Here is a 13,667-nt window from a genome sequence, read left to right as displayed (position 1 = left end):
CAGGATATACAACCATAGATTTTATACAATACATGGAATGGACTGCTTATTGAGCGCATAAATAGTGTCAAAAGATGTTCTATGGTATGAGGGCATATGAAGGTAATTTCGCGGCCGAGATATGTCAAATACAAACACGAGCTTTACCGAGATTACTCGAATACTCTCGATTGCTTAAATTTTACAGTTGCTTGGGTTCACGAGGTGTTTGATCGCTCGTGTTTTTTTTACCTAAAAGAGGATAAAAATACGCGTTTTAAAATTGTTAGTACCAGACAAAATCTAATAAGAAGTAAAATGTCTTCTAAAATGTGTTTGGTCTGTGGTAAAATGTACTTAACAAATAGAATGCACCATGAAGAACATAAAAAAGCAAAGTTGATAAATATGTACGCCACTTTCACACGAAAATTGTGTTTTTTAAACACCAATAATTTAAACAAATATTTCATTATTGTTTTCTAATTTCTCATAATAGCTCAAGCCAACTGTTCTTATTTTCAGTTAATTTTATATATGTAAAATATTTTTTTAATTTTTTTTTCTAATTTCCCTTAAAACTTTGTATAACTAAAATAAATAAATAGTTCAGTACATTCATTAGTTCAACATAAATTGTATATTATATAATAATTTCCCAACAATTTCGAACACACGGACTTTCATTTGACGTTTAAGCGATCGAGTGCAATTGACGTGTTCGTATTTTTGACATATCTCGGCCGCGAAATTACCCTCATATGCCCTCATACCATAGAACATTTTTTGACACTTTTTTACCTGAGAAATGTATGGGGACTAGCAGTCCATGTATATCAGGTCTATGGTCCGAACTTTTGAAACAGAACATGGAACAGAAAAAAGTGTTCTGCGCATGCGCGGATGGTTTCTGACCGTCAGATTCATAGATAAACAAGTCAGATTGGCTCGGATAGAACGAACCCTTTAAAAGAGCAAAGTCCACAATTTTAGTCTTTAAAAGATTGAGAATTTAAAAAGATTCAGATAAATGTAAACTGTTTACCTGAATATTTATTTATCATGGCAGCAAAATATTTATTTAATTAAATTTTATTTTATTACTGTGAGTAAATTATCAGTAATAAATTGCGATCAAAACTACAAATTTACTTAATGACATGTTAATAAATAAATATATGAAACTTTTAATAATAATAATAATAAATTTTACATACCGTTCAAAGTTCTTGTTCATCAAACGTGTGCTAATATTATGATTAATTTATTACTAGATAATATTATATAACAGGAAATTCTAAAATTTGATAATTTATTCTATTTTCTATCTATAATATATAAACTATCTTTTGGACTTTATTTTTAAGTTATTGTATTTAATTTATAAAATATGAAATAATCTATAATATTATTGCTGTATATCAACACCTGCCCCTAACGCAATGTTTCGTAATTGGATTGAACTTAGCCCCATGACGACATGTTCTGCTGACTGGTTTAGCACCAACTTCTGGACAGTCAATGTAATCATCACAATTTCCATTTGGGTCTGGAAATAAGCCTGCTACCTTACATCGAGATGTTGGTTCAGACGTTGATGTTGGGTTAGATGTTGATGTTGGTTGCTATAACGTAAAAACAAATGAAAATTAACAGAAATAGATTAGTAGTGGTTAATTTTATAGTAGAACGTTTATCGATAAGCGCAAGCTGAAAAGGCTTACCATGAGAAAGACAAATTGTAACTAGTTGAACGATTCAACAAACTTCTGCTTGTTTTAACGCTACTTTTTTTCAACTCTTTTTTTTTAATTTTCAAAAAATATATTTTTTGAATACCGAAAATAATTCGAATAATTTTAACTCTGGCTGATATTCTAAAAATCACTTAACTTTGCTATTCAGTTTATACAATTCAGTTTATATAATTTATAATATTATAAATATTTAGACGATGTTCTTCATTTATATTTGATTGATTCAGTTTTGTTTATTTACTTTTCTGTGAACATATATAATTTACAGTATTTAAAATAATCGATTTGAAAACATTTAATTTTCCTCGAATATTTTATTACGATACGGGAAGTACCAGCAATTTACCTTAAGGTACGATGCCATACACTACTAGTTAATAGTTGCTTCAGTACTTACGTAATATATGAAGTTTATATTTATTAAGTAGGGATAAAATAAATTATACAGAGTGAATTAAAACATAGGTAATTTTTAATATAGTTATACCGAAAGATTTCTTTCCAGTTCTTGATAGTATAAAGGTAATTATATCATAAAAATTTCACGTATGGATGATGTAATTTTAGGAAAATAATTTTAAGAAAATATTTTTTTTTTAAATTTTTTTATTTGGCCTCGCTTACTCTGAGCCTTTAGCCACCTACAACATTTTTATTTATTTACATTCTAATTTTTATATCATTTTCAATCTATATATGTATCCTAATCTATAGTTTTCTTTTAAGAAAATATTGAAACACCTTTTATTTATCTAGTATTTTTAAATTAAACGTAAAACTGAAAGAGTTATGAAACATCACAAAGTTAATCTAAATTTTTGCAAATCAAATAATTATTAATTATAAGTTAATTTATATAAATTATAATTTATTGTATGTAATAATTTTCTAGAAACACAAATAATTTCGAATTTACTTTTCCAATAGGACCCTCATTTCTTATATCTACACATTCAAGTAAGTTCACTTTTAAAAAAATCTTTCTTTAAATTGAATTCTCTGGTAAACTGGAGTTTATAGTAATAGATATAACTCATGAAAATTTAGGAGAGTTTAATTTCAGATTCTTATACGACCCAATTTGGTCGGAACAGTATCGGATTTCCACATTACGCCAGAAGAAATTTTTGTCTCAAATTGTTCCTATAATTTTTGAAATATAAAAGTTGAAATAGTTCTGAAAGAAAAAAATTTTGGATGCAAAAATTCAATGGTGGGCTTAAAGATTACTATTAATTATGAGCATCCGTTTGCAAAATTTACAAAAATTAGCAACAAATTACCAAAACAAAATTTGGGCACATGTGGTTTATACTAGCGACAAGACTCGGCAAAAAAAACTATATATTGAAAAATATAAAAAGTTTATATTCATGGTCAATAATTTTGGTTATTAATATTTTATTCATTAAAAGATTTTTATTTTATTCATAGTATTTGTTATTTTAAATCATGTTCAAGATTTACTTAATATCTTTCAGTAATGTTAATTTTTTAGTAATGTTTATAATTAACATGCTGTTAGTAATACAATGCTAACTAGTTGGTTTGGTATTTAGCCTTGAGGCAAGTTACATGAACTTCCCGAAATGTGTAAATAATCGACTTAATCAAAAAAAATGTGTAAATAATATACTTCATTAATCCTACTTTAAAAAAAAACGATAATAATTTTAGCAAACTTTGACGAATTTTTAAAATTAAACTACTTGTCGTTAGGCCGTAATATTACAGTAAGTTCTATAAGACCATGATGTATATCGCCAAAAAAATTTCCATGAAAATTGGCTTAAATTTTTTTTTCAACAGTTAATTACAAGAAAACGGCTCGGTAGATTTTAACCTAAAATTAATCAGTATCATTCCCAACTAATATCTTTCGAACAGTTTTCGATATTTTAAAATCGGTTCGGTAGGATGAGCTTAAATGTCGACGAAAATTTAACACTTTTTTTCAACAGTTAATTACAAGAAAACGGCTCGGTAGATTTTCACCTAAAATTAATCAGTATCATTCCCAACTAATATCTTTCGAACAGTTTTTGACATTTTAAAATCGGTTCGGTAGGATGAGCTTAAATGTCGACGAAAATTTAACACTTTTTTTCATCAGTTAATTACAAGAAAATGGCTCGGTAGATTTTCACCTAAAATTAATCAGTATCATTCCCAACTAATATCTTTCGAACAGTTTTTGATATTTTAAAATCGGTTCGGTAGGATGAGCTTAAATGTCGACGAAAATTTAACACTTTTTTTCAACAGTTAATTACAAGAAAACGGCTCGGTAGATTTTCACCTAAAATTAATCAGTACCATTCCCAACTAATATCTTTCGAACAGTTTTTGATTTTTTAAAATCGTTCGGTAGGATGAGCTTAAATGTGGACGAAAAGTTTTTTTCAAATTACAAAGAAACGGCTTGGCAGATCGTTGCACAAAACTGACAAACGATAGTCCTCACCGAAATACATCAAATGCCTTTTAAATTTCTAAAATCGGTTCAGGCGTTTTTGAGAAAACGTCGATCAAAAGTCTAATTTTGACAAATGCCAAAAAGACCATACTGATTTTTGCAAACTTTGACGAATTTTTAAAGCTGAACCAGTTGTCGTAGGGCCGTAATATTTTAGTACGATCTAGAAGACTATGGTATCTATCGTCAAAAAAATAATCATGAAAATCGTCGAATTTTTTTTTTAAAAAACTTTATTACAAGGAAACGGCCCGGCCGATCTCTACTAAAAACTAATCAGCACGATTCCCAACCAATATCTTTCGAACGGTTTTTGAATTTTCAAAATTGATTCAGAATTGCGGGCTAAAACGTAGACGAAAATTTTTTCACTTTTCTGCCATTTATGAAGAAACGGCTTGGCCGATCGTCGCACAAAACTGACAAACAATAGTTCTCGTCGAGATACATCGAATGGCTTTTAAATTTTTGAAATCGACCCAGCCGTTTTCGAGAAAACGTCGATTTACGGCAAAAAATCTGTTCACATACACACACACACACACACACACACACACACACACACACACACACACACACACACACATACTTTTTCCAAATTTGGTCTCATTCGATTCAGAATGGCTATGAGAAAACATAAAATTAGCGAATCGGGTTTTTTGATGAAAACATAAACTTCTCCTTCGGGAAGTTAAAAACGTTAACTAATTCAAATAGGTTCTTTAAAATATTGAAAACTAGGTGAAAAGAAACTGTATTAGATCTAACTGATCTATGTAACTATTATATCTGTAGTTATATTGCAACATGTTTGAAACATCCATGTCTGATAATTAAAAGTCACTAGAAAAGGAAATAATGGAAACAATTCATTTATGACTTGTATTGAATTCGACATGATTGAAACAAGATGATACAAAGAACTGATACTTAAATTACAAAACAAATTAAAAAACACAAAAGTATGAACAATTGTCAGAAAATATTACCAGCGTCCTATTATAATTACTAACCCTTTACTTTAAAAGTTATTGTGTTAATAAAATACATCTCAATTGACAATAATTTATTTGGTTAGTAAAATACATTAAACTATCTTACTTTGGTTAGTATAAAATCATGTTATTCTTTCAACAAACTCACAAGATTATCTTCATCTTCGTCATCCTGTTCGATGCAGGAACCTTTGAAGAAAAATTCACCATGGGGGCACCTATATAGCCTGGGAACAAGTGATCCTTGAGGATTTGCGTATCCTCCAGCAACTCTATGGCAGACGTAGAAGTAGCTGGAACCAAGGCTGAGAGCTTTAGACTCGCCAACTGCTTTGCATTGGATGCCGTCCTTGTTCATACATTTGTCATCTGTTATGGAAAAAATATTCGAACTATTTCAATATATATATATATATATATATATTCGAATTTCTTTGCTCTCAAGGGCTCAACAAATGATTCGAAATGAATAAAAAAACCTCTAACAGTTTTAGCTCTCAATATTAACATTTAGATAGCCCGCAACTCAATTAAAAGTTTCATATATCAACATATCCACATATGGACTTTATATTATATTATATATATAGACTTTAATTTCCAATATAGTGTGGGAATTGAGACTCATCATTTTATTTAAAGCAGTTCTTCATTTAACATCGCTCATATTATAAATGTATATGCATTTTGGCGTGAAGAGTAACTTAAAAAACCAATAATTATTATTTTTAGGTAAACGGTAAATATTAGTATAGGATATTAAAAAATTGTAGACGTGGGTACAGGACATGGTAATTATTATTATTTTTAGGTAAACGGTAAATATTAGTACAGGATATTAAAAAATTGTAGACGTGGGTACAAGACAACGTCAGTCGGGTCGTCTAGTATATATATATATATATATATATATATATAATAATAATATATAATAAATAGTGACATATATATATATATATATATATATATATATATATATATCTTATATATAAAAATGGAGCTCTCTTTCAAATGTCCGAATAAAACTCGAAAACGGCTGAATCGATTTGGCCAGTCTTAGTCTTGAAAAATTCGTGCCAATCCAGAGAATGTCCAAAAGGTGAGAAATTATTTCAAATCCGCGTAGAAACTTTACATTTATAATTTGAAAATTTTTGTAGAAGCGTAATTTAAATAGAACAATGGACGGTGGCCATTTCGTGAAATGTTAAACGCTTTTGACAGATGATGTTCAATTACGTTTAATAGGATGTTTTACGCGAATATTATTTAAATTTGTAGTAAGTAGTTTTGTTTGTAGTTTTATTTATATACAAGAACGTTAGTAAACGGGCCCCAAGTGTTACTAGAGACTCAAAATGTAAACTTTTTTGATATGTTAATATGAAAATGCATTTTTGGCATATTTTTCTCAAACACGGTGCTCTGAAAGATCTTATTTGTATAATTATATGCTCATTGGTATTTATAAAACATTTTCTAGGTTATATTATTTTTTAGTTATGTTATTTAAATTCAGAACCTAAATTCGGTATCGATCAAATGGACCTTTTGTCGAATAACATTTTTCCAGTTATAATTTTCCAGAATTTATCGCAGAATAGATAGTAATATTTGAAGGTCCGGGGTTAAAAAGGCCAACCACCGATTTGTCAAAAATCAGTAAAGTTAAGCATTGTTTAACAACAATATTTGAAAGTAGAGGAAAAAAGATTTATAGCCAGCTACAAGCTTGATTTGAAAACGGTAATCTTTGAAATGGGGGAGATAATCTTTGAGAATCCATAATAAAAGTATTTTCTTCCGTTGGTAGTTTTTAAGCATTAGTTAAAAATGTAATTATTTTGTAGAATACCTTTAAAACTATAATAAGGCTTTAAATCTTTTTGCCACCTGCCCGTTTCAAGTTACCCCGCCTACAGGGTAAAAAGGTCTAGATAACAAATTTTTGAAAGACGGCAAAAAAGCACATTTCTACAATGATGAAGTAGAAGGCAGTTTACTGAACTCAGATAATTGTTCGTTTGATATGTGTTATTTGCTGTGATATAATTGTTATGGTTTTCACAATATAGTTTACATTTGCTCAAAGTCAAATTGGACCTTTGTGCCTCGCCCTGGGGTTTATTGTTTTTATAATACTTCATTGTATATAGCATTCAAACAACACATCCTTATACACTTAAAGTATTAATATTTTTGATTCTCTAGAAATTGTCTAGAATATACCTTATTTAGCAAAACAACGTTTGCCGGGTCACCTAGTATATATATATATATATATATATATATATATATATGTGAAGAGGGGTAGGGTTTCAAAAAGCACAGACATATCTGTTTTTTTTTATTCAATAGAGTTTTTCTTCAGTATTTTTTGTTCTCAAAGAAAAAAAGAGTTACTTAAAATCATTGAACATTTACTTTTGTAATTGTTAGTAAGCAACGAATGTACTAAATCGCTTTAGATGTGCACAACATTTTTAATCAGGCTCGCTATGATCTAAATTTTTCCATTTACTAAAGGAAAGTCTTAAATTATTCCACTAAGGTTTAAGTTGAACTATAGTTTTACTATGGAAAGATTTATCAAAATACCTGATGAAAATAGTGTTTCTTATCGAATTCGTACTTACTTTCCAATTTTACGCTGCACATGGCAGTCATAGGATCGTATCCATAACCTTCGTCACATAAGTATTCAATGGATTTTTGGCGTGGTTTTGTTTTGTCAACTCTGGTCTGACTTTTGATTGCTTCAATGGACATATTTTCAATTTCGGAATGTAGATAAAAGCTTCTGTTGGAAGCTTTAACACCTTCTGTATTTGGAATACAGAAATGGAATTTCTTACAGTCTTCCAGATCAGGGAACATACCTGCAAAAAACATGTTTATTTATTTATTTATAATATTCTTAATTTTTTTTATCGAAGAGTAGATGTGATGGCAATGCAAATGTATTTGTTTAACAAATTTTGATCTAACCGTTTTGATGTTAGACTATGTCCTGGAAGTGCATTTGAATCTGATGAAAGAATTACTTGATGCAAACCAAAAGTAAGAATAATTTTAATAAATTCAACCTTGTGCGACTGTGAGGTTACATTTATTGAAAAAATCGTTCGGATTTTGACTCTCGAAGTTAGTAAAAATAGTAATATTCAATAATAGAAATAAGTCAAAAATATTAAGTAATAAGACATTTTTTTCATTTTGCTTATGTGTTAAAAATCTGTAAATAATATGGAATAAGATAGTATAAAAAGGAGAATTACATAAGTTGAAACAAAATATCGTACAATGTTAGAATAGACTTATCTATAAATTTGTATTCAAATACGATTAAAAAACAAAAAGTTTTATCAATAAAATATCTTTAAAATTATTTCCTTTCCGGTGCATATTTATTGCCAATAAATTTGAAGAAGTGAACTTAAATTGGACAGTACAAATATATAACAATCAATATACATATTATATACTCTTACAGTAAAATAAAATATTTACTTTTATTAACTTTTCTTAGGGTAAGTTATATTAGTTGTAAAAAAATCGAAAATGAAAATTTTCGCGTATCTTTAAGTTTCAAAGGTTTCTGAATGTTTTGCATACCTTAGAAAAAATAAATGTATATGTGGCGTGTATGTTTGGATACATTTTTTGTACACGTTATCGGGAGCACGGGTCAACCAACTTGATTGATTAAAAAAACATTCGATTCGTATTGAAGGGAAAATGTGTTGATTAGTTTTGACAAGGACAAGTCCAGAAATTTATAGACTAAGAAGATGAAATTCACATTATTTATAATAATTATTTTAAGATATTTAAACAATTTTAATTAAAATGAGTAATTTATTGATAAATTTTTATCGATGATTGATTATTTCTATTTCAAAAATGTACGGAAAGTTAAAGCAATTTGCCTTGAAGCCCAGTGCCTTGCACCACTCGTTTGTACAATAGAATAATTTAAAGTCCTTACTTTCTACATTATTATAAATTCATTGTTATAATTATACTTAACTTAGATTGAGTAAACATTTTATCATTAGATGATTTTTGTAGAGAAGAAAGTGATTAAACTATTATTCTGTCGAACAGAAATTTTATTTCTACCTAATTTGTCAAATAATGTATTGAATGAATAATCATTAGAATTTCCTTACCAATAGATTCGCATACAAAACTGTTGTCTACGGGAGCAGTTTCATCAGGACAGTAATCTGTATTTCCACCGGCTGCAACGCAACCTGTACCTGGTCTGCAAGTCATTGCTGTAAATTTAATTAAATAATCATCAAATTAACCATATTCATATCGGAATTAGTTAAACTTATTATTGCAAGATAAACCTTTTTTCGGTGGCAAAATATTATATGATAAAGATTATCCAAAATGACTTACTACTCGGACATGTTTCCAATGTTGTTTCCAAGAAATCAGTTCCAATCGAAATGCAAAGGTTTGCGGTCTGACAATCCTCGCACTTAATTTCTCCTGCAGCTGAACAATCTTTACCAATTTCTTCTGTACCTTTCAGCATAAATGCTGAGAGGGTCGGGTGGTATTTCCACGTCAAACCATCGCAGGAAACCTAAGATAAAAAACATAAATAAACGTAGTTTCAATAAATTAAAATATAATTTTCCTTGATAAAAGTACCTATGTAAATTTTTCATTTGGAGTAGTACTGTAAAACATTGTTCGAACAAGAGATATTTAAAGAATGCCATTATAAAACAAAAAGAAAACTGGAATAGGTATATATTAATTAAAGGATTAATTGTAGTTATAGGATAAAATATGGCAAGACTGGAAGGGAAGGACAAGGATATGAAATCCTACAAAATACAGCGTATTAAAAATGCAGGAAAACTATAATAATGTTGTGAATAAACTTGTTTTAATAATTGCCATTTTTTATTTTTTACATTTAATTGTTATTTTTAACCGTAAACGCGTTTCGTTATGAACTACAGTTATGAACGTATTGCATTGAAATAAACGGGCTTAAGACCGTAAATGGCCTAAAATATAGAATAATATTTGTTGTGATTGACTATCTATATGTACATTGAAAAAATGAACGTAATCGATGAAAATGGAATTTAATTCATCAGTATTCAATCAATTTTGTACAGGTCTATCAATCATTTTTTAAATATATTTAAAAATAAATTTAATTGCATATTGTATTTCGTTTTGCGATCAAATTGTTTGACAAATTAGATACTAAATCTGTATGTTCAAATTTCAAATAAATTCAAATTCAAACACTGCGACTAAAATTATGAAATAATCATGCAATATTATTAAATTGCAATTAAATTCAATCGATATAATCGTATAGAATCGTAATATTTTCTATTATTATCTATAAAACTGCGTTATTAAACTGGATTGAATGTGTGTATCAAGTATCTCTTGACTGGTGGAATTTTCTAAACCGCAAGTGCACTTATAGATAAATACAGATAATATAAAACGCATCATTTATATTATATGAAATGTATATTTTTATAATTTCAATCTTTCAAAAGTAAAAATAAAATCTTTTCATAATTATATTAAATGAAATAATTATTAACTGTATAAGTTAGTGTATAAGTGTATAAGTTGTTTGATTCAATAGTTCCTGAAGAACTGAACCATATCCCCCAAATATCCACAAAACGTCGATATAATTATATATAAAAGAAATTGTAAATGGCGTTTTTAATGTCGAAATTTTGATTCTTCGATGCTACTTATCAAAACAAACAATATGAAAATTAAAAACCAAGCAAAAACATTAGTATGTATTTCATATTCTTATGTGTGCATATGAATGCAAGTGTTTTTCCTATATTTTTTATTCTTGAAAATTTTTTATATTTAGTTAGTTGAGTTATACTGAATTCAAGTAAAATATAGGATATAAAATGTTTGCAGACTAAAAAAAATAAAATATATTATATTACATATTAATTATATAATAACTGATAGAAGTGACTTCGATTAATTTAGCAGTCTTCACAATTTAAATATAAAACACCATAACAAAAAAATTTAATAACGTACTGTAACATTTATATAAAATTTTAAATGTATATAGAAACACAAAAATATGATATGTTAAACCAATAACACTTAATTTTAAGGTATATTTCTAATAAATTATTGTGTATTATTTGCAAAAATGTTTGGTATCTCAATTAAAGTCATTTCTGGGTTACCTATCAAAATTTCGTAGTGATTTGATGAATTAGTGATAAAACTTGTAATAAATTTCACATTTGGAAAGTTTTTTTTTTATTTTTTTTTATGTGAACTATTAACGTGTAATATAAGCCGTTAATATAATAGCGAAACGCAATAGATTTTTTAAGCTATAAAATGATAGATAATAGCTATTTATGTTAGTAGATATTAATTTTTAGTTATACTTTGACTTCATTATTATTTGATATGGAAATATATGCATTTAAAATAAAAAATCCCGAAAGAACATATAGATTCACAGTTTCAAGTGCATAATATACTTACAATTAGTTTCATCGTTAATAAAATATATTACTATATTAATTCTTTTTTTTCAATTTCATTCGGGTATTAATTTATTTTCATTCACTTAAAAATGACTGTTAAATTAAGTATACTATGTACATGAAACTATGAACTTTAGTTCGTGATTATGCTTAATGTTATTTTTTTCTCAGCAACTTTTTTGGTAGTAGGAACTTAAAATGTTTAAATCGAATGTTAATTCAGTGTGTGTTTAATGTTGATTTAAATTTATTTCAATGCATATATATTTGAATGTCAAATACTAACAAAGTTTAAAAAATTACAATTCCAAATTATGTATTTTTGACCGCCTTGCAAAACTGTTTTCCATTTTCTTGCATTCGGATGCAATTATATTAATTATTTCAATTCAATTACAATTATATTAATTACGTATATATTAAGTATCTTCAGTAAAAATATCATTTGTTATAACAGTAACTAAATTTACGATGCAATATTTTCCTTTGCGTTCCACGTGTGAGTATCGATTATAATAAGTTGATAAATTGGCTTTTATAAACACAAATTTTAAACAAATATAGTAAACATAATTTTAATGACTAATAAGAAAACACATTACATATAGCAAAATTCTTTCGAAAATTATTATTTATAAACACATTTAAAAAAAATATTAATCGTCATCAAAGCAATTAAATTTACAAGGCAATATTTTCCTTTTCGTTATTTTGAAGAAATATAGTAAATAAAATTTCAATGACTAATAAGAAAACATTACATATAGCAGAATTATTTCAGAAATTAATATTCATAAACATTATATTTTAAAATTTATAAAATTTATAAAAAATATTAATCGTTATCACAGCAACTAAATTTACGATGCAAAAGTTTCCTTTTCGTTCCACGTGTGAATGTAATAAGTTGATAAATTTGGTTTTATAAAGACAAATGATAAAGAAATATAGTAAATAGAAATAAAAAAACATATTGCACACAGCAGTATTCTTTCAAAAAATATTTATAAATATTATATTTAATAATATATAATTAATAATAATATTTATAAATATTTTCGAAAACGTGACTCAAATTTCTAACGCACCACGTGGTTTTTAATAAAGTTTTCAGAGCATTTTGAAAATCATCTAAAAGTACCTTTTTACACACTTTAGAGAGAATTATTAAATCTTTCTGATCTTTGGAATAACATTTATAATTTACAATTTATTTATTAGTTCATTTATGTCATTTACTCCAAACGTAAAATATACTTTGATATAGTAATCCTGATACATATTGCAAAACAAATTATATTCTAAACTTTTAAAAATTACCAAATTAAAAAATGTAATTACAAAATAATATGAAATATTGTTTTTATAGTATTATTTTTTTTATTCGGAAATTTTATTTATTTTATTTATTAATTTTATTATTATTATTATTTGCTTTTATTTTATATTAAATCATCATACTACGGACATCATTTTAATGAAAATACTATCCTTTATTTTGTACTCTTTTTTATTGAAATTTATGTTATTGTTCATTATTATTACTAGATGGTAAATTATTTAGCAGTTGTAACAAATATCGTAATTAAAAAAAATACACAAAATAATATGTATAATTTCCACTATTTTAATATGATTCAGAAAATACTACAAAAGTACATTACAAAAATTAAAACTACAGAAAGAAATAACTAAAATATTTTCACTTACTTGGGCGACAGCAACAGCAAAAACCAACAGTGCTACTTTTGTAACCATTTTTCTAACTTTTTATAACTTTTTTATGAATTTTGATTGATTGTTTTCCAGTTGGCTACACCTAAATGACCACTTAGCACAGTACTCAGGTAATATATAGGCGATAGATATGGCTAAAAAAAAGTGTGCTCAGATATGTATGTGCTCTTGAGTATAGGCAAACATATCA

The 13,667-nt window shown here is 27.1% G+C and overlaps 2 protein-coding genes across 2 annotated transcripts in view; both read right to left on the bottom strand.

Moving 5' to 3' along the window:
• Positions 1–1,400: 1,400 nt before the first annotated feature.
• LOC113383568 lies at positions 1,401–13,498 on the bottom strand. Its single transcript, XM_026621824.1, has 6 exons — positions 13,451–13,498; positions 9,618–9,807; positions 9,380–9,487; positions 7,844–8,086; positions 5,356–5,576; positions 1,401–1,604 (listed from the first exon to the last, which is right to left on the bottom strand). The coding sequence occupies exons 1-6, from the start codon at positions 13,496–13,498 to the stop codon at positions 1,401–1,403; spliced, it is 1,014 nt and encodes a 337-aa protein (XP_026477609.1).
• Positions 13,485–13,667, bottom strand: part of LOC113383566 — a 29,126-nt gene continuing 28,943 nt past the window's right edge. The window contains exon 12 of the mRNA XM_026621823.1: positions 13,485–13,611. The gene's annotated coding sequence lies outside the window, so the exon portion shown is untranslated. The remainder of the gene's footprint in view (positions 13,612–13,667) is intronic.

The sequence above is a fragment of the Ctenocephalides felis genome, unplaced genomic scaffold (genome assembly GCF_003426905.1).
Source record: "Ctenocephalides felis isolate EL2017-DRISC unplaced genomic scaffold, ASM342690v1 CF-g0.4_SCAFFOLD_03570, whole genome shotgun sequence".
In the NCBI taxonomy this organism is placed as follows: Eukaryota; Metazoa; Arthropoda; class Insecta; order Siphonaptera; family Pulicidae; genus Ctenocephalides; species Ctenocephalides felis.
This window is presented reverse-complemented; position numbering and strand designations above follow the sequence as displayed.